This window comes from Atheta coriaria, unplaced genomic scaffold (genome assembly GCF_025399875.1).
Source record: "Atheta coriaria isolate IRGN ID8LTWV9N9 unplaced genomic scaffold, Caltech_Dcor_3.1 hic_scaffold_4_pilon, whole genome shotgun sequence".
Taxonomy (NCBI): Eukaryota; Metazoa; Arthropoda; class Insecta; order Coleoptera; family Staphylinidae; genus Dalotia; species Dalotia coriaria.
Window position 1 is genome coordinate 4,435,217 of NW_027045446.1, and position 21,541 is coordinate 4,456,757.

The window sequence follows — 21,541 nt, forward strand, 5'->3', positions numbered from 1 at the left end:
ATTTAATTTTGTTGACATTGCCGAGTGGTTTCTTTCATATTTTCTCCAAACAACAAATCAATAAGCACATCGTGTGTGCAGATCAGATGAGACGCGGCAACGTTCTCAACACAAGCTATATTATGCCTTTCCGGTCCCTTTCCTAGCCCACCCTTATCTTTAGTCTTCCTGGTTCTCCCTAAATTTAATTTTATCTCCTTTCATCCTCTTTCTATTCTCGTTTTTCCTGTGTTTGCGTCGATTACACTGCGACTGTGATGTGCGCGTCTCCTAGCGGCGAACCGGCATACTTCTACCGCATCAACGATTCAACGGATTCGAATTGAATCAGCGAATCGAATTTAGTCGCAAAGTAGACGTCGTGGTGTGTTGTTCACTCCGTGTCTACTCTCGTAATCCCAATTCGATTCTCAGTCGGTTTTTCGCGCGTCGCGCGTGCTTTATTACTTTTTACCTCTGGAACTGCACACCATTCAGTGGTTTGATAACATAAACAAGACATAATCACCTTGGATACATTAAGATTTAATAAATTTTCCAATATAAAACAGGTGAGTTGCATTTTTGAGCTGGTGTTATTTACGCTGATTATTCTTGTCCTTGTTATTTGCTGGTATAGATAACTAAACCTTTACGAGATAACCTCCACGAGATGCGGTAGATGCATGAGTAGTCGCGAATTAATTACAAAATGATTCACGCTTTGATGCAGAATTACAATAGACGATCAATTGTTTGTAAAGAAACAAATTGATTCTTATTTTTATATAAAAAATACAGTGTGACGACAGCTGTTATTTTTTATGTTAGGGTGAAAGCGCATTAGTTGAAAATACGAGAAGAAAAAATATATATAAAAGGGTGAAATACTAAATTTGAGTGAGGTAGGGTGTGAACTGCGAGTGGCGCGTAGGCTTTCGAGCACGCGCCACCCTTGTTCTGACCTATTTTGGGACCATAACCTTCCCTCAAAGGGCCGGGTCATGGCAGAGTCCTGGCAAATACAAAATTTTGAGTTTTTAAATTTATTTTCATGTTTTGCCACGTAAACTTGTTTGTTTTGTGTCTATATTTGTTTAATCCTTATCTGGTGGAGGCCAGATGTGTTGACCACACAATTTGCAATAGTTTGAAACATCATACCTACTTCGTATTTTATCAGTTTAGTCATGTTTTAGTCATCACAACAAAAATAAAGCTTATAGGATCAATTTTATTTAAATAAATGTTAAATTGACACATATTTACCCATAATTACCGTTTTAAGGATGATTACCGCTTATTTTTATATATTGTCATTACGACATTTTAAGTGTTAATGTGTTTATGTCATGATATGACCACCAATTTATGTTACTCGTATAATATTTGTTTGAAAAGTCTGTTTGCAACGGTTTCAAAACTTCTTTCTATGTTATCCTTTGATTAAACTATTCATCGTTGAATAGGATGTGCCATATGGCGCTCTGGCCACATTACAGTGCCCGACAGCACGTAACTAGCTCAAATTGTTCGTTATCTATGTCAATAGGCAAGTCACCACCGAAGTAGGTGCGTTTTTTAATTACTTGTACACGAGTGGTACGCGGCTTGTCATTGACAAGTCATAAATACGTTCAGCAACTGTTTAATTGATGATCAAGAAAATTGCTTCCTATTTTGTCTTTATTGTGTAAATACAGACTCAATTTGTCGGTAAATGTCTCAAACAATCAGTAAATTGAGACAAGTAATAAATTATTTACCCATTTTATAAATAAAGAATTAAAGAGGAAGCTCCACATGCGTAATATATTGATTTTAATACTGAATACAGAAATCTATCACCTTATTCAAGAAACAGAAGACAAGAAACAAGAGTGACACTTGGTTAATTGATGAGTTGAATTCCAAGTATAATAATAATTAAGATTAATGACTGTTTTCCTAACGTTTTAGGTGAATGCACTCTTAGTTTAATTCTGTACTTACTTAATTGCAATGCGGAAAAAATCAATTGAATTAATTTTCAAATTTTCATTGGCAATTTTTATTTTATGTAAAATTAATTTTTTCTACGGTTTTTATTGAGTATAAAGTTAACTAATACTAATATTACCTACTCATTTCCATTTTATTTATTCGTATGGTATAACTCAGTTTTCAGTTGAAAATGCTGAAAAGGCGAAACATGTTAAAATTTATACCTAATTAAAAAGAAAAATTTAACCTTATGCTTGTTTAAAACTACAATTTCCAACACTTAACATACAAAGATATAATCTAAACTAGATTCTTGTAAACTGATCGCCAGGTCGTGGTCGTCGTGGGCTCATGATCGTTTCAGCATTTTATATTTAATTTTAGCACGCGTCTTATTATAAGTCGGCAAAGTGCATCAGCACGCGGTAGAGTCGGGAAATTGTGAGGTCTGGAACGTCTGTAAGAACCATAAAAGCCATAACATTGGCTACTGCTTTCAAGTTTCTTCTTTTACACGTTTTTTGTGCCAATATATCAAAGGCCACAGCAGTTTTGCCACGCTTTCTTACTTACTATGTTTATTTTCGTTTAATAATCAAAACCGAGTGTAATGCCACACATTGTCGCATAGACATCGTCGTGTTTGTAATGAGATACTTTCTATTAATACCATTGTAATTATTTTTGTAATTCTGGATGGAAGTCATCCATGCTTCCTTTCGAAAATTCGAAAAATTTGTGTTTTTAACTTTTACCTATATTTTTAAACCAAGTGAAACTTCTTTGGATACTTTATGATAGAATGAAATTTTTTAGTATCTGGTGTAACGAAAGTGTAGAATGTGAGTGACTTTAATTTCCTTATATTTTTTATGGCCAGTTAACAGGTGTACAAAAAAATGTTACTTAAAACCGACATAACTGTATATGTATTAAATTCCTTGTATGTACTTACAAACGGATATTTTTACTTTACACTTTACACTTAAGGTACATAGAATTGTTTCGTTGGCGATTAGAAAGGAAGAGGACCGTATTGTTGTCGGTTTACTTTCAAACCTCTATACTTTAGTGGCAATTACAATTATAATTGCAGTACAAAACACTATAAGAGGATAAATATCTCTAGTTTTTCTTAGGAGTATAATTATCCAACGAAAACGTTTTATTATATGAGCCGCTTATTTTGAAAGTGGCCTAACTCCATTTATCTTCAAATCGAGATATTGAAAGTTTTGCGTTTCAATGAATTTAAAAATATAGGTATAAGATACTAAGGAGTCATACTGCTTAAGCGTATCTAAGGATGTTAAATTTAAAGTTCCTGTTAAAATAGTGGCAATTATTAAGTAAATAACGTGCGTTTCCTTATCAAGAATGGAGTTGGGCCACTTTCAAAATTAACAGCCAGATTCATTATAAAATTTGAGGGTGCCCAAGTCCATTCAACATAATTTAAGATGTTACAAATTGAAAAACAAAACGTCTTCGTTTCACAGACAGCTTCGTGAAGTAATACATTTTGTTTGTTATAGTCTGCCAAACCCCCAAACTTCTCAAAAATATTCTTTCTTTCTTCTTCATTATAATTTTTTGTGCACGCATTCCGACAACCACAATCTTTGTTTTCGAAATTTTTTTCATCAACAATACTTCCGGTTTAACTGCAATATCTTTTTCCTGAATTCTGTTTAATCTTTCGCACTTTTTAGATATATGGTGCATCACTCTTTTCTCCATTGTTATTTGAATCTTCATCCTCTGACGAGGAATATTGTTCTATAATTCTTTTTCTTATTCGCTTTTTTTTTAAATTATTAATTACTATTTCTTCTTCACTATTTGAAGTAAGTGGTCTTCTTCTGTTCTTCCTCATGGGTGCAATAATTTCTATAATTTAATATTAAATTTTAAGTTTTATATTAATTAAACGTACAGGTTAATTAACCAACGCAATTGTCCCAAAAATAAGGTGAACTTGTAAATACTAATTAATTGAAATTACCTTCATCGCTGCTTTCCGACATTATCAATAGTAAATATCTTGATGTAACTATAAATGGAGTTAGGCCACTTTCAAACTGCACGGCTCAGTTATTCAATTAATTCGGAAAACTTATGTGTAAAAAATGTACCGTATTTTCTCTGAATATAAGCAATCTGAAGTGCGTCACTGATAAATAACATGAAGTTGTACATATAACCATGGTAACCGGCAAAAATTTGAAAAACGGAGTTAGGTCACTTTCAAAATAAACGGCTCATATTATATACGAGTATATCTACCGAAATAGTTATTTTTATTCCACGCATCACAATCGAACGTGACATTTAATCAATCACATTTATTAAAGGATTGGCTGTCCTATTCTGATTCACTCTAAAAATAGATGTGACTAACAATAAATTATACGTGCTAAAGTGTTAAATAAATTCGTGGATACTGTTTCGTCTAAAATATTATGTATCAAATACAGAATAAGTGGAAAGATGTTATTGTCTGCTTTACGAGTAGGTATAGCATATTCGAGAAAAGAATTAAAAAAAAAACGCGCGAGATAACCAGCATGATGACGATCATCGGTGATGTCATCGCTGAGAAAGAAATAAGACTTCCAATGAATAGCAATGACGTTAACACCTGTCAATCGAACCATAAATAATGTGTTTTTTATATAGTTAGAATTCGAAGTTGACTATTTCTGATCTAATATCAAGTTATTTTATACACACAAGGAAATTGTGTTCACCTTGATCTTATTACATACAGATACAATTTTATGTTTGTTTGTTGGTTTGAAGGTGAATATATAGAATTAAACGGAAGAATGAAAGAAGCAACAATAATGGGAAACAAAATTAGCGTAAATTGAATTAAAAGACAATTACGATTCAAATTAAATCATAATTCACTTCTTTATTGGATTAGCTAATAAATATATTTTAATTTGTGCAATATGCATATGCAAGGTCAAGAAGTATTCTATATGTAAGAAACATGAGAGGAAAACCCCTTCTCACTACGTTTTGATGATTATACGCAGGTACAATTAGCACAGTGTTAATATTGTTACTTTTCTGAATCACTCTCTACTTAACCAACGTAGTAAAATCTTCTACAAGTTAATTTGAATGAATCATTCAACTTTCCGCTTCATTTAATCGAATTAACTGCCTATCCTTCATTGAGAGCAGCCGCTTTAGTCAATGAAACCGACCACTAAAGCCATATTAATGTTGTTATATCAGTAACGACTCTAGATCTACAGATCTAGACCTTTAATTCTCTTCCGCTTGATATCAACATACAATTACAATGCACTTATTCATATCATGTCATAAATGAGTAATAATAAAATACATCCTACAGTAAACCCACTCGAGATACTCGTATTTTAATTCCACCTTCATGATATGAGTACCAATGAGTTGTGGATCTTGCTTCTCACCACGCATATTGGTTTAGTTGATATGCACGATATGCAAATAAATTTCCGGTCGGCGGTAAACGCAGTGCAGTTGATAACAAAAATATGTACGTGTTTTAATTATAGCGACATATGGTTTCTCCCACTTTTAGAATTTGTAAATAAAATTAGTATAAATATCAAATTTTTAACGATATTATAGTTTCAAGACATTGAAATTAATATTCTCGCGATTATTACGCTCAAGGTCTCGAAGTGAAGTGTGTTTTTAGCACTTTATTGCAATAAATATTTATGTAATCGTACTAAACAAGTTTATACTAACTAGAGTTTGTTCTAATTTTAATTTAAAAAGTTTTAGTTGGAAGTGATATCATCGCGATAGAAACATTTACATTAACATACTTATTTTTTTTTTTTTTTGCTAACGTGGATGCGTTTACGGTTAAACGTCGTACGTCGATGACGCTGTTGAATTCGTTGTATAGTTTAACTTTTAACTGGTAACAAGGTCGTTAAAGTCAGCGAAACGACGAGACGTGTCACAATAGCAAACCTCCATTGTTGCTACCGGTGATTATCAATTAAATTTGATTGTTTTTTATACTTTAGCCTTACAGTTCGGTTAGATAAATTGGGTATTTCAGATTCACATGATGAGTAGTTATCTATTAATAAACTAATTAATAAAAATAAGCAGCTTCCGATGATGATTCATGGTTTATACCAATTAACGCACGCAACAATAGCTGTTATCTGTATTATACAATAAGTAGTGGGTTATAGCACCAATTTAAACCAAAATTAATTAATTTTAATTGCATTGCTTAGTGTTTTGTAGTAAATTTTATTATTTTGGAATTAAAAGGAAGTGGTATGTGGTTTTTAATATTTTTAAAGTGTTTGTTAATTTTATATTGTTTATTAAACAAAATTAGTAGAAAACTAGGTAAAAAATTTAAAAAAATTTATTCTATATTCGTAAATTTTGATCGAATTGTAATTAAACGGAAGTGAAAGACAGGAATGTGAATGCAATTGCTTAGTGTTTGATCGAATTTTGCGCCCGAACGCCAAACTAGGCGGAATTGGGTTTCTATGACGATTTATAAATAACTTTCAAGTGGTTTCCACCATGTGTGAACGTTTATCGATACACAAACCGCTCAATAAACTAACAAAATGAAGTTTTACTTTTAATAAATTGCGTTTTGATGTTGATTACCACATTTATCATTTACAGTTCAAACATTTCATAACAAATTAAAATTAACCAGATATTGGAAATGTTTTAAATGAAATTTGTCTTTAATTAAACTTTAATGAAAATACGTATGTAATAGCTTATTTCCCCACGTATGTGGTGCAATTTATTGGATCAATCAAGCGGCTGTCGACCGTCTAGACATCCTAAACCCTATTTCCTACCGGCTTTCCCTCGAATGCAACGTCTCACGTGGGGAAACTCGATGAAAAATGATTGCATGCGTTGCATTATTGTAATAGCTATACATTACCACTGTGAATATGTTGCCGGGGTGTAAAATCAAGAATATATGCATAGAGAAATTGGAACCTGGCAGTGCCTTGCATGTCAGCGTAAAATTAAGTTTTTGTCGTTTCATTGCGTTTTATTTTCCTCGTTTTCCAACAGAAAAACTAGTTGATGACATTCGTATATAATTTAGTGCTAAACTGAGTAAATTAATAAAAGATCAAAGCGCAGCATAGAGATTTATTGATGCAGTTATCATAATTTGTTAGTTAAACTAAGAAAAATAAATATTTTCATTGATTTATACTGAAACACGGATCTTTTCATGGTATTTTCACTCCTTTGAAGCATTTCACCTTGGAAAAATGTTGCAAATGTTGCAAAATCCAGACGTACGCTAAAAATAAATTTAATCGCTGGAATTTTGTTTGCTACTCACCTTCACGGCAATAATTTTCTAACTTTAGAGACATTTAATTCTTCTACATAAAAAGAAAGTCAATTATTTACATTTACGATTTAATGAGTTAATGACACCGTGATAAAGACATTAAATTAATTATTCACGCGTCAAAATGTAAAAGTCGTGTAACTCTCATTAATTACCGAACTGAAAAGTGTAAAGAGGAGCTCGCAACAGACGAAAAGCTATCAACTATATCAGCTTCATGATAATAATAGATTCAACACAAGCGCGCCGGAAAATAAAGAGTGAACGCTTCGTTGGCATGGATAAATAAACGGAAATACGCTTTGGGAGTGTCGCCACTTAAATAAATTCGCGACCTATTATGCGTGGTTCTCATCGTGAACAATATGCCAACTAAAACATTATCATAAGTGATACTTCATTATAACATTACAGGGTTTAATTGTGTTTGTGTTGTTTTGTTGTCAGCAAATCGCTTGTAAAGTGAACAATAACTAATAATTTAACTTGTCACTTGATTATTATCTTTGTTCTGAAGAAATGTGTAAACTTTCACAACTTTTAAGCTTTGAATATCAAAATAGCGACTTTTATACAAATAATTCTAATTTTTCAATGGTTTTTTGCTTTCAGATTAATTGAAATCTCGAAAATGACTGAAATAACAGAAGAACAAGTCGTAATGACGCCGCGAGGTAAAACCTCAAACTCCACAACGTTACTCATTGAAAGAAGAGCAATCAAAGCAACAAATGATAAGATGCACGTCGCTGGCGGCGAACATACAGGCATCGTCATCAATAAAGAAACAGTACAAGACGTTAAAGATGAAACACTGCCCGAATTAAGCCTCGAATTTCGTGTGTTTTTGGTGAGCGGTCAAACCGGCAAGCACACGCAGGAATCTCGCACGTTGCGATTCTGGTTCCGGGATGTTCCGCATCAAAACGGCCACATTAATGGCACGAACGGTATTAATGGCGCCACAAACGGTTACACCAATGGCGATAGTCATCATAATGCAAGTTCGGCCTCTGTTGCTCAAGATTTCTTCAGGGAATTGGTTTCGCCCCAAGAGTTTCCACGAGGTAACACTAAAAAGTATAAAATGTTAATATTGTCAGTAAGTAAATTATTTTGTCGATAGATTACGTTGGATTCATTAAAAAGATAATGAAACAGATGCAGCATGGCTACAAAAGCATCCTGAAAGTCGAAATTGTTCTTAAACAATTGGAGGAAGTCGTTGAAGTCGCACGACCACGTAAGTTAAACTTATTTTCTTCAAAACTACAGAATATTCAATAATATTGAGTAGATTTTATAAAAATTTAATGTTTAAGAGTTGAGCTTAATCGATTTCTAGAATATTTAATTGTTTTAAGTGTAAATTGGACAAAATCTTGTCATTTTTGTCTCTTGTAGCTCGACCTGGTTATCTTCATGTACAACTAAGTTCTTCCTCTCTGTATTCTACAGGTTTGGGTCTATGAAACTCTATAATCGCTTTAGCTATCAATTAGAACCCTATAATTAACAAACTAACAGTTTGACTCAGTTAGAACTTGGCGAATTTCAATTAATCATTTTCATAGGAACAGCATGAACATAATTCAGCAACTTTCAAGGGAGTTGAAAGTTTCATAACACTAAACACTGCTTTTTAGAAGTTCTAACAGGTTGATACAACTGATAACATTCGTAGTGTGTTTTAATTTCAAATAATAGAGGGTATCACGTAACTATTTACAAAAATATTCACAATTCTTTGTTTAAAAATGCAAATAACGAGTCTTTTTCTAAACATTGTGTCCCATGTTTTTGTTATCCATCTTTTTTCTTTATATAAGATAAAAATATATAATATTGTGTTTTATTTCAGTCTCTGGTGATGAGAACTCTATCGGTAACGTCGTTCTTCTCTCTGTGGAGAAAGTCCTCGAGCTTATTGAATCGGCCTATCCAAATCCGATTACTCTTCATGATCTTGCAAAGTAAGTTAATAAATCATAAAAAACAACGTCACAAATCAAAAATAGAAAAATTTCGTTACAAAGTTGCAAAATTTTTATATTTAAAGAGATAATAATTGGGACGATGAAGAAGTCGCTCATCATCTGGCTGAGTTGCAATCCCGTGGGCTGGTGAAGGCGATGGATCACGGTGCCTTCACGCGCCAGCAATCGATGGACACGCAGGTGACGGTCGTCAAGCAGATGCCGACAATGGCGAGCAGCAAACAGCCGACGATTGCCATTATTACAGCGCAATACTGTGAAAAACTCGCCGTGGACGCCATGATTGAGAATAAGGAGACATTTGTACGCTACACCACTGTTGGTAAGTTAATTTATTACTACATTAGAATTACAATTTTAATTAAGTTCAAAACGTACCATTATTCAGAATCACTTTCCGATTCTGTGTCGGATTCTGATTCCGAGTTGGTGTCATCACTATCGGTTGAATCTGAGTCTGAATCGACAGATTCGTCATCATCAGAGTCTAATTCTTCATTAGTTTTCTTGCTGTTTATACTCAAACCCTTAAGTTGTTGATTTAATTCGTCTTCTTCTTCATTTTCATTACTTAACTCCTCGATTTCATCCAAATTAAGATCAAGATCTGATTTTTTAACTAGTAAACTTTGTATTTCATCAAAAATTGTCCGCCATTTTGTTTTATCCCACTTCTGGACAAATATCACGTAGTCTTTGATGAACAAATGATTTAAAATGTATCTGGCCGAGTCACCACCCAAGAAAATACCGTAAATTTCAATCAAAACTTTGATAATTTCGGTTTCTCCTAATTTAATTAATGTTTTCACGTCTTCCAGTACAGCTGTACATAAATTAAAATTTCTGTATAGTGGATATATCAATGCTCTTCTAAAACCAGCAATGATGGCATCTTTCGGTGTGTCAAACGCGTCAAACCATTGCATACTAGCCGATAATTTGAGAATATTCCATCCTGATTCACAGGAACTATCAAAACAATTGATTCTTCTGTCATAACAATAAGCAAACAATATGTCTAATAGGGTTGTAAATGCATATTGTTCTTGTATGCTGGAGATTTCATATATAATATTGGGTAAATCTTTAAGGAAGTCTAATTCTACATTAGTAAATGTTTTTGTCTCTGTTTTGTCAGCTTCAGTTTCATTGACTTTCTCAAGTTTTGTTTTCCAAGGAGATTTCTCATGGACCAAAGAGTCAATCTCATCACAGTCAATGAAATCAGCAAGATAATGATCAAAATTGAAACTCTCCTTTTCACTCTTCAGTCTTAATTCTTTTCTGTCTTTGAGTGGAATTTCATGTGGGTCCAATTCAAAAATGTCATAAAATTCAGAACTGATGAAGTTAAATTTGTAACCACCTCGTTGCGCGAACCCGTACTGCTCTTCTGACTCAAGGACTTCTTCTGCGGGTGCAGAACTTGAAAGAACTTCAATTTTACGCCCATCTTGATCATCATGCACTTCCAATTTTGGTTGTAGAAATTGTGTGATAAACTCGAGATTTTCGAAGGTTTCGCCCTTATTTGTTTTGTAGTATGTGAATGTGAACTCACCGGTGTCTGAGTTAAATTGGGAATGTGCATTGCGCTCTTCTTCAATTTTTCCAGGAAGTTTTAAACGTAAATAATACGGTTTGCAGTAAAACAGGAATGTTTCGTCGTCAATTTGCACGTCCAACTCTTTTAAACTGCAGTACGGTGCGCGTATTGTAATTGTGAATGTTTTCTCATTTTGTGATAAATGAAAACGTGGTGTAATCATTTTAATATGAAGGTAAATTCCGTGGTAAATTCGCCAATTGGAATCGAAAACTTTACCTGCCAAACAAACGCAGCACGTTTTCTAACCACACATTTTGTTTTTGCGCAGTACGTCTTGTCGTAGTTTGCGCATACATACATTTACTATAGGCAACCAAATGTACGCACTTTTTGAAAGTTGCTTCGTATAAATTGGTTTCATAAATTTCATCGAGTTTTTAATACCAGGTGCTACTAGTCCGACAACCGATGGTCCACAAACCAAGTTTGGTAAGAAATCGCACAGAAAACGCTTTCGTCAGAGTCGATAAAAACAAATCAAATCAATACGCACCCTCCACTATTTTACATTTGTACAGGCAATGTGTGTGTTTCAGCACCAGTTGTATTATTTAGTTACGATCACCATGTTTTTGTGTTAAAGCTTTTATTGTCAGATGCAATGGTTGTGTCTTGATAATAGTATGATTTATGTTTTTCGTCACTAACAGACATTTTTTAAAACTTGTCATAACTAACAGATTGTGTGCAAATGGGTACAAATCAGTTTAATTTCTGAGTTTAATATTATGAATTGATTTCTAGGTGAGTCGAATGTGTACACGATGGGAAACATTGGCGCGCATCGCATTGTTTGCACCAAACTTCCATCGGTAGGACATACGAGGGAGGCGATGACTGCAGCGGGAAATACTACTACTCGTCTGTTGGGAACCTTCCAAAAAGTTGATTATGTCTTTTTGGTTGGTGTAGCTGGTGGCGTACCACATTATACCGATTATAATAAACACGTTCGGCTTGGTGATGTTGTCGTTTCATATCCTTATAAGAATAACAAGTAAGTTTTCATTACTGCACATGTGTATAAGTCTCTTATAGATTTTTTTATCTTTATTTCATGTTTTTAAACGAATCTTTTACTATTTTCAGACACGTTTATGTCTACTGCGACAGTGCAAATAAAACCGAAACCGGATATGATTTTGAAGTAAAACCTTACGGTCCCTCCAACTTGAATCTTCAAGAAATAGCTGCGAATTTAAAAATGGAGGCAGAAACTCAAAACGCACCAAGATGGAACGAATATCTTCAAACTGGCCTAGCGAATCTCGAAAATGTCGAAACCGACTACAAAGCACCTCCACCAGAAACAGACAAGCTATACATGTCTATCGGTGAAGGTGACCTCATTGAAGTAGCTCATCCACAGCCAGCAAAAACAGACGCTCCTAGACTAGAAGGCTGCCCGAAAGTACATCTTGCTATGATCGGTTCAGGACGACGAGTTGTAAAGTCCGATCAACTCAGGCAACAGTTTGCCGCACAGTTCGGAGCATTGGCTTTCGATTGCGAGTTTGACACTGTAATTGAATCCGTTTTGGGTAACTGCAAAGATAGTTTCGTTTGCATTCGCGGTATTTCTGATTACAAAGATGGTACACGACGCAAAGAATGGCAGCCGTATGCGAGTTTAGCGGCCGCTAGTGTTATGAAAGCGATTATTTGTGGCATGGATCCACCGACCAATTAGAAACGAAATTCACATCGAATAAACTAAACTAATCTTCATTGATAGTGATCACTCGAGTGGTGAATAGATTTCCAAGGCCATTTATCTCATACAATGCTAAGAACCTAGTACAAAACGTATGAAAAAATCTAAGAGAATTAGTTACCAAGCACTAAAACATAGTAAATTAATTCAAAAACTTCTGAATTTCAACTGTGATTTCTTCCAAACATTGAGAAATGTTGATCAGATTTTATTCAATTGAATATCATGAATCTTTCTATCGAATTTTGACTGAACAAAATTAATTTTGCATTTATCAATATTGTCTAGTCGTTTTCAATGAATTATGTTTAAACTTAAATTGGAAATGATTTGTGTTTTTGATTGGAAATATATATTTTTTGTTTTACTTGCCATTATTATGAAAATGTAGTCATCGAATGCCAAAATTACGTTTAATTAAGAATCGAATTGCATTTTTATTTGTGACGGCCTAATTTAAGTGATGAAATAATAACAAATTCCTAAGTTTGATGGGTAAAAGTAAGAATCGTGCGTTTGTTTTGTAATTATTTATTGAAGTACTATATTTATTGTAAAATAAAAGATAGAGCAATCTCTAATAACAAATGTATAAGTTATTATATTAAAATATTATTAATAGTAAATCTTATAAAATGGCGTTTTCATTTTATAGGTTAGAAAAAGCAAGACGACCAAAAAGAAACTGGCTCTTCTGACTTTGAATTTATAACACTTGTCTCGTTTACAAGGTTTTTACATTCTCTAAACACACCATCACCTCTGAAATCAAGTTGCCTATCTCTAAACAATCTGTTTCTGCCAAAATAATGGATTATAAATATTTTACCGACAAAGAAAATCATCAGTATCCTTAATTCCCAACCTGTACTGATGAAAAAAGTTATATTTTGAATCAACATCCATTTGGCGAATGAATAATAAGCACTTCTTCTTTAACCTGCAATTTTATTAAGAAAAAATATTAATTTCTTATCCAATTTAACTCAAATTACATTGGCGGCCATTGCCCGTCAAAATGTGTGCGAATATGTGTTCCACCTTCTTCCATTTTAGCAAACATAGTCAGTCCATTACATATTCTTAAATCGTGACTAAAATAAATGATATAGAACACTTTTGTATTATTCTACTGACTGTTTATACCTTGTAAATGTCCGTTTGCAGAATTCTTCTGCTAATGCATGATTCACTTTACATTTTGCTTCGTTTGGCTCTAAATGTTCTTTATTGCCAATTATATTATCAAATATTTTGCGTACCTCTGCAGAAATTGCTAAACATTGTGCACATCGTGTACAAGCAGATAAAACGTGCTTTCTGTGTACGATATCTTTGAAAGGATTATAAACGTGTTTGAATCCAGAACAATAAGCAGTGTTTTCTGTTTCGTTCATATGATTTCCACACTCTTCCTTTATTTCGTCAACGTTGATAACTTCAACATCGTTTAAGTCTTTTTTCACATATTTTCCAGTCGTGCCTGCTTGGTTTGCCTCACATTTCGATGAACTCCATGCAAAGAAACCATACCCTAAATGAATATTAATTAAAAACGCTATAATTATGAGGCTGAATAGTTTCATCAGCATAATAACATTAATAAACTGTGTATATGATGGTAAAAAGTTGTAAATCACTCAACAATTTCGAAATTTTGCCAAAATATTGACTGATAATTGAAGTTTTGACATTTTTAATAATAGTTAGTTCTATATTTAATACCTGGAAAATGTTTAAAGATAAAAATATGCTTTTCTGGTTTAAAAAACACTCTGTATGTGTAGTAATTCCGTTATATTTTCTTGTTTGAATTACTACCGGTGAGGCGCATGCGCAGTGCGCGTCGATCAAGTGGCTTCTCTTGCCGCCATTTTGCAGTCTGTTGTTTGTGGCTTGTTACGTTAGGTTGTGTTTACGAAAAGCTGTGCCGCGTCGCGGGTGCAAACGCTTTTTAATCGCTGTGGATTAATTCAAGCTCGTGATGGGTTAATCGCACTGCGCTGGGATACACACCACCGTCAGAAATACGTTGGACTACTCACCGCAAACGGTATTTATCGACGCTCATTTGTTTCGGTGTTTGTTGTTTTGGGCGCCAACCAACGCTCACCATCGTTCTCTCGCATGCTAACTACACGACTTGAACTGATTCATATAAAACACTCAAACAAGCAATACAATCATGAATTTAGTGTTTAGTATTGATAATTTGAAGAGAATTAACGTTAAATATTGGCTCTTTTGTTTACAGCAACTGTGAATTGATTCTTTTATTGGTGGCAACTAAATCAAAGCAAGATGTTTTATGCACACTTTGTGCTAGCCAAAAAGGGCCCACTGGCCCGAATTTGGTTGGCAGCACATTGGGACAAGAAGTTAACCAAAGCCCATGTGTTTGAGACAAACATTGAAAAGTCAGTTGATGGCATTCTGCAGCCAAAGGTGAAGATGGCTTTGAGGACATCTGGCCATTTGCTGCTTGGTGTCGTGCGAATTTATTCGCGGAAGGCCAAATATCTGCTGGCTGATTGTAATGAAGCCTTTGTCAAAATCAAAATGGCCTTTAGGCCTGGGATGGTGGATCTGCCCGAAGGACATCGGGAGGCGGCAGTTAATGCTATCACATTACCAGAGGTGTTTCATGATTTTGATACAACTATGCCAGAATTAAAGTGAGTACTAGTTATCAGATTGATGTTGTTTTTGGTTTAATTTAATTAGTATGAAATGATACCTTTATGTGTATTCAGTTGCCTACTTATAAGGCGCATTTTGAAACTGTTTTTGATACAAATCAAATCTTTTGTTTAGTGATGTGGACATTGAAGCCCAATTCAGTCTCAACCAATCTCGCGCTGAAGAAATAACAATGCGTGAAGATTATGGTAACTTAACACTGGTTACCAACGATGATGGCTTCGGCGATATGGGTTTTGACACCGATGCGCCTGATTTAATGCGTCATACTTCCTTGGAACCGTCGAATAATCTCCTCTTCAGTGATGGCATTGACGGCGTAGGTTTAGATAAAGACCGAGAACCAATCCCATCTACATCTGGTACACAAAATTGTGTTGATCAACCTCTTCGAGATGATGAATTCGGATCAAATCTCAATCCAAATATGATTTGTAAGTTTTAAACTTTATTATTAGACATCAAAATAATTTAAAATGATAAAATTTTCAGCTGGCGGATTATTTGAAGGTGGGTTGTTTGATGATGCACCAATGGGTGATGTCCCGCCGGTTGACAACCATCTTTCCGAACCACCTCTTCCATCATCGGCGCATGATGACAGCGACGATGACATGGATCACTTTGGTGGTCCACCTTCAATGGGCGGTGACAGTAGTGATAACTCGCGCCCACCATCTCCGCTTGCGGCACTTAATGAAAAACCAGCCGAACCAGCACCTCCTCCATCAATAGTCAGTGAAACGGCTGATACACAGGAGGAACCACGTGTGGAAACTCCTCTCGATCAAAATACTTTGCTTCAAAATGACGATGAAAGTTTTGCTCTACCACCTGTCGATGCGTCTGTGTTCCGCGGAGTAAATCCAAAGAAACGCAAACGAAAACTCATTGTTGATGAAGTAAAGAACATCTCTGGTGAAGAGATGAAGAATCAGTTGTCTGACACCACCGATATTGTCACCACATTAGACTTGGCACCACCAACAAAGCGACTTATGCACTGGAAGGAAACCGGTGGCGTTGAGAAACTGTTTGCGCTGCCAGCGCGACCAATTCCTGCACGCGCATTGTTCAAGAATTACCAGAGGCATTTAATCTCACGGTCGATAGGTACCGAAGACTTCGCAATGCTGGGCGATGCTGATTCTCTAGCGTTAGATCAAGTTAGAGAGGCAGAGGAACCAGAACCTACGCCTGTGCCAACCCCGTCGAAACGTGGCAGGAAACGAAAGAATGAAGAAACAAATCGGACGCCGCTTCATCCGGGCATTGAAACACCACAACCGATTATGAATCCTGAGGAGGCGTTAGCAGCGATGATGCCACCTACGCCATTGATGGCGCCGCCAACGCCACAAAGTCAAGGAATGCTATCGCCGCACATGATGATGCCGCCACAAACGCCGCATATGCACGAAGAGATGCCTCCACCGCCGACGCCAATTATGGGTTATCCTGGCACCCCGGCGCCGCCCACGCCGCTACATCACATTGATGAAATGCCGCAGTTGCAACCTGATCAGGTGCATTCATTACTCAATGAATCCGATGGCTTGGGCAGTCTTGGACCACCAATGACGCCCGCAACCGGGGAGGAACTTATGAACGCGCATGGGTTGGGAATTCCACAAACACCGCAACATGATAGTTTTGGTCATGTTGATTTACCAGGGATGGAAAATATGGGCTATGATCACGTAAGAATAAATCTTTTAATGTTCAGAATTATTTAATACTAAAGTATTTTTTTACAGGGTAATATGCAAATGGCGAATATGGGTTACGATGAAAATATGCCTGCGCAAACACCGGCTGGTGGAATGTCCGAGCGCATACATTCACCATGGCAAGGCGACTATGATTTCCCGCAGTCAGTTGATCCAACGGAGGAACAACAAGTCGACGAGTCCGACGAGCAGTTCGAGGAGCGTGTGTTGAACAAACGCGCGTACCAACTCTTCACGGCTGTCAAGAAGAACTTTGTGGTCTCTGATCAAATGGTATTGACTGATATGTGCCATCGAAATACGAAAAAACAGGTATTTGATATAAAAAACTTTATTGTCTTTTTACTTACCAAAATTTTATTTTCTCTTTTCAGGCTGCGCAAAAATTCTACAGTTTACTAGTTTTGAAGAAATTCAACGTTCTGAATTTGGCACAAACCGCCGCGTACACCGAAATCTACATTACAAAGGGCAGCACGTTCGATAATCCGGTGATGTAAATATGAAGGCAGACGTCTATTACGACTTAGAATGCGTGATTACGCAAATTGTTGTACATATATATCAACGTTTTTTCTTTACACATCGTTGAAATGCGCGTTATTGAATGTTTGATTGAAGAAAGGAATTAAATTCGAAGGTAATTGCAACAAAAAAAAAAAACAAAAACAGGGAACAAGCATGTGACGATAAAAACAAATTACGGAACTAATTAGTCAGTATAGGACAATTTTTACTAGAACTACTAATATGAAATGACGATTATTTAGCACAATGTTCACGATCGTACTTAGTGCATCAAATAATTGCTTAATGTGTGTATATTTCGTGCACTAAGTACAAATTCACTGCGCTCAGTGTGTTACTTTGTTCAGTTTGTCAATTGAAGCAACACATTGAATTCGATGTACACGTGGATTGATACATTACGAATTTATTTACCGAACGCAACAAATAAGTTTCTTCGCATCGAATATGTGCTGTATACGGAGGAGGATTTTTTTCTTTATTGTAACTACTTAAATGAAGGTAGATAAGAGATGATTACTTTTGAGATGTGTACATTTATAAGTTATACATATTAGCACACACTTTATTATTAAGTTAGTACCTTGAAAGTGGTAGATTCAGAAAGATATCCTACTGTTATTCATATTTACATATAATAATATATATTTATATTCTTTTTTGGGGTATGCGCTGCATTGTGAGTGAATGCGATAAATGTTAGATGAAACAAAAATTTATATTTGCATTCAAAATGATGAGACCTTGTAGAAAAAAGTGAAAATGATGCATGTTTGGCGACTTATTGTAAACCTGCAGATGTATTTGTTATCGCATCTCGGAGGATTTCTTTTTATTTGTATAACAGTTTTGTTCTCAACTTTTTTTTAATAAAGAAGGAAGTTTTATTGTAATTTCATGCTTGTGGTATGTTCTAGATTTGTATAAAAAGTATGCTTTTTATTACCAAGAAAGAAAACTCAAAAGAATGGAAGAAGAAGGATACTAATTGAGCTTTGAAAATAACAATAGCCGATATACCAACATCGTAATATCTTTTATCCCCATCAAATGCGCGGACAATGGTCGCACCCCTCTTCGGACAACACATCCCTAATATTCGTGCGGGTGCACAATACGAAGACTCATATTTTCTCTTGGCTGGTCTCTGCTCCATGGAAATCTTAATCTCGCAACCGAGATTGCTTATTATTATGTGATCTGCAGGCAGTTTACTCAACGAGTCTTAAATACTGATATGAAAACAGCGAAACGAAAAACGCAAGCCTCATCAAGTTGTTTTCCGCGCGTTTCCAAGGGCGGCTCGAAGAAGGAGGGTCAAGTATTGAAGCATTTAAAACGGTATACCGCGGGAGAATAAGCACCTGGCCGGCGGTAATCTGCTCTTTTGTGTACCATCTGACGCGCTTCACTTGCTGCCGATGATTGTTGAGCACGATATTTCTCCGGTTTGCATTTACATTAGCTTCATTACGATTCGAGCGCGCACGAGTAGAATATTATCTAATAAACGTGATAGCATCTTAGGTCTTCATTGGGGGAGAGTGTGGGTTGTTTAATTTGAACACGACACGCGCTTGTTTGCTTTAATCGTTATGTTTATTACCCTCTTTAATCGACAAGTACGCTTATGATGGATTGTGATCTTATCAGTTAACTATAATATATACGTAATACGTTCAATTTCAATTGTGACTAGGCATAATAATACTTTTAGTAATGCTTAAATACTAAAGTTTTAAATGCATTTACAACACAAGTCATCATAATTTAACTTAACTTTATATTTATAAATAGTGTTTTAAATGTTTCAGATTACTTCGTTTCGGCATCATCGCTGTTAAAAGCCGAATAAGAGCTGGAAATTAAAGCGCTCGTGTGGTAACACGGATTATCCGCGCACAGTGGACACAATGATCCTGCCACCGAGCTGAAACCGCCAAGAAGTTTACGGTAGTGATGATCCAGGTGAGCTTTCTCGATGCGTTTGTCTTTTGCACGTCGATTCTGAAACCAGATTTTGATTTGCGTCTCCGAGAGTTTTAAAGTTTCCGCCAGCTCACAGCGACGACCACGGCTGATGTACTCGGATCGTTGATATTCGATTTCTAAGCGTAGAGTTTGTTCACTGCTGAACGTGGTGCGTTGCCTTCGGGGGCGTCCTTCTTTGCGTCTTCTTCGAGCCACTAAAAAATCAATATTGTTTCTAATTTCCAGCTACAGATTGAAATGTTAAAGTAATTAGTTTTAAGTTTTGGATACGCGCTAAATGATGCTTGAGAAAAAGATGTGTGTGGTGGTAACGAGACCAGATGGTCACTTTGGGGTAATGAGTAAGATAATGTGTTTCCGATCAGCGTAAACACGAGACGAATCACGGCGAAAGCGGCATATGTTTCTGTCATGTTACTTAATAGGCTTCAATGCTTAACGTTTTGTGGCCGTGAAGTTGTGACAGCGTGAATCGCGTGGGCGCGCTTGGGGTGTAAGCAATTTAATGCAGTCGGATGTTCGCACGGCTTGCACCCGGAACGAATCAAGCATAATACCTCTTGAAGGGATTCATCATCATCATGATCCTAATAATCACCAGTGAAATAATTTTGTTTTGGTCATCTTGTGGAGATATATTAATTCTAAATAAAATATTTTTAGTTTAAATTAACTTCTAGTACAAAATTGATTAATTGGAATCAACTACATCGAAATCAATCCGTTCGGAGACTGGCTTCGTTCGTTTAATAACGACGATTATTGGCTGACTGTAGCCTAATCCTCTTAACAAAATCTTCGCCGCACATTCACACCGCTTTCGACAAACAAGCCATCCCGAGCAACCAAACGCAAAAAAACGCCGAAGAGGAAATTTGTATATACATATTGAGACATCCTGCGAGCTTACGCCTCGCGGCGAAGGATTTTCACGCGATGCTGCACAATGTATAACAACGTAACAAGCCGAGGCGGCGACGGAAGCGCGCGTAAGTCCACAACAATACAGCAAATGCAAAATATTATTATGATGTGATTACGCGCGCACGGTTGAACAATTCCAAATATCAAATTGGTATTACGGACGCAACGCGATTGCTGTGAATGCGTTGGCGGCGGCTGGAGTGGGGGTGGGACTCGTTGCACATGGGGCGCATTGTCACCATTGTCATTCTTGCGCCTTCCAATCGCGTTTAAATAATTTCATGTTTCGAGCACATTATTAACAAACAAACAAACAAACAAAACCACGCGTGCAAATATAATCATTATTATATTAATTAATATTTGGAACAATTATAATTTACAATATTAATCTATATATGAATTTAAATATCTAAAAATATACTTACAAAATGCCGAAAGTCCTGCAGCTGCAGCAACACTCAACGGTCCTTCGTGTCCTGGCAATAAAAACTGCAAAGGACTTGCCATGACAGGTATCGGCGCCACAATATTATTATTTTCTACAGCATCTCGTTCGGAATCTCGTTTAGAATCTTCTTTATTAACACTTGTTTTTTCTAAATGTCCGTAAAGTCTTTCAAAAAAATCTCGTGGAGTTGACGGTGCACTTTTTTGTTTTGTTTCCGCATCCATTTCAATTTAAAATTTATTTAAACTTCAAAACACTTGAAGAACAAACTCGTAGAAGAGTTGTCAATGAACTACTTGCACTTTTCAAGAAACGAACTAAATTGCGTCCGCTACATGCTGAAAATGTGGGCGGGCGTCCCAAATAGAATCGCGGGGGCGGTGTTATGCGTCCACCAACCCTGCAATCCTGCTACGCGTGCGTTTCGAACGCAACGAGAGAATAGAGCTGCGACTTGCGTGCACGCTTCGCATCATCCCCAAGTGGTCACATTTTGTAGTAGGGTGGCAAGCACATGGTACTCAAGTGCGTACGCGTGCTAAACTGCGTGTAAACAC

At 35.9% G+C, this 21,541-nt stretch overlaps 4 protein-coding genes and 2 long non-coding RNA genes across 9 annotated transcripts; 2 read left to right on the forward strand and 4 right to left on the reverse strand.

Moving 5' to 3' along the window:
* Positions 1 to 331: 331 nt before the first annotated feature.
* Positions 332 to 13,295, forward strand: LOC135790583 (uncharacterized). Of its 4 annotated transcripts, XM_065300850.1 has the most exons (9): positions 332 to 551; positions 7,949 to 8,403; positions 8,463 to 8,579; positions 8,741 to 8,794; positions 9,198 to 9,309; positions 9,396 to 9,655; positions 11,333 to 11,374; positions 11,690 to 11,942; positions 12,035 to 13,295. In XM_065300850.1, the coding sequence occupies exons 2-9, from the start codon at positions 7,968 to 7,970 to the stop codon at positions 12,633 to 12,635; spliced, it is 1,875 nt and encodes a 624-aa protein (XP_065156922.1). In that variant the 5' UTR covers positions 332 to 551; positions 7,949 to 7,967; the 3' UTR covers positions 12,636 to 13,295. The 4 variants fall into 4 exon arrangements, with proteins under 4 accessions (XP_065156922.1, XP_065156923.1, XP_065156924.1 ...); XM_065300851.1 differs by lacking the exon at positions 11,333 to 11,374; XM_065300852.1 differs by lacking the exon at positions 8,741 to 8,794.
* LOC135790519 (uncharacterized) lies at positions 3,542 to 4,322 on the reverse strand. The gene is made up of 2 exons (XR_010547799.1): positions 3,968 to 4,322; positions 3,542 to 3,852 (listed from the first exon to the last, which is right to left on the reverse strand). It is a non-coding gene; the product is annotated as an uncharacterized lncRNA (long non-coding RNA).
* LOC135790585 (protein SHQ1 homolog) lies at positions 9,009 to 11,213 on the reverse strand. Its single transcript, XM_065300854.1, has 2 exons — positions 9,712 to 11,213; positions 9,009 to 9,649 (listed from the first exon to the last, which is right to left on the reverse strand). The coding sequence occupies exon 1, from the start codon at positions 11,103 to 11,105 to the stop codon at positions 9,714 to 9,716; it is 1,392 nt and encodes a 463-aa protein (XP_065156926.1). The 5' UTR covers positions 11,106 to 11,213; the 3' UTR covers positions 9,009 to 9,649; positions 9,712 to 9,713.
* Positions 13,236 to 14,332, reverse strand: LOC135790588 (uncharacterized). Its single transcript, XR_010547827.1, has 4 exons — positions 13,806 to 14,332; positions 13,655 to 13,753; positions 13,489 to 13,599; positions 13,236 to 13,421 (listed from the first exon to the last, which is right to left on the reverse strand). It is a non-coding gene; the product is annotated as an uncharacterized lncRNA (long non-coding RNA).
* A 197-nt stretch (positions 14,333 to 14,529) lies between these two features.
* vtd (RAD21 cohesin complex component verthandi) lies at positions 14,530 to 18,510 on the forward strand. The gene is made up of 6 exons (XM_065300825.1): positions 14,530 to 14,712; positions 14,914 to 15,334; positions 15,474 to 15,793; positions 15,852 to 17,059; positions 17,117 to 17,401; positions 17,464 to 18,510. The coding sequence occupies exons 2-6, from the start codon at positions 14,961 to 14,963 to the stop codon at positions 17,587 to 17,589; spliced, it is 2,313 nt and encodes a 770-aa protein (XP_065156897.1). The 5' UTR covers positions 14,530 to 14,712; positions 14,914 to 14,960; the 3' UTR covers positions 17,590 to 18,510.
* A 922-nt stretch (positions 18,511 to 19,432) lies between these two features.
* LOC135790827 (homeobox protein rough-like) lies at positions 19,433 to 21,280 on the reverse strand. The gene is made up of 2 exons (XM_065301108.1): positions 20,962 to 21,280; positions 19,433 to 19,803 (listed from the first exon to the last, which is right to left on the reverse strand). Exons 1-2 carry the CDS (start codon positions 21,206 to 21,208, stop codon positions 19,433 to 19,435), a joined length of 618 nt encoding a protein of 205 aa, XP_065157180.1. The 5' UTR covers positions 21,209 to 21,280.
* Between the last annotated feature and the right edge of the window lie 261 nt (positions 21,281 to 21,541).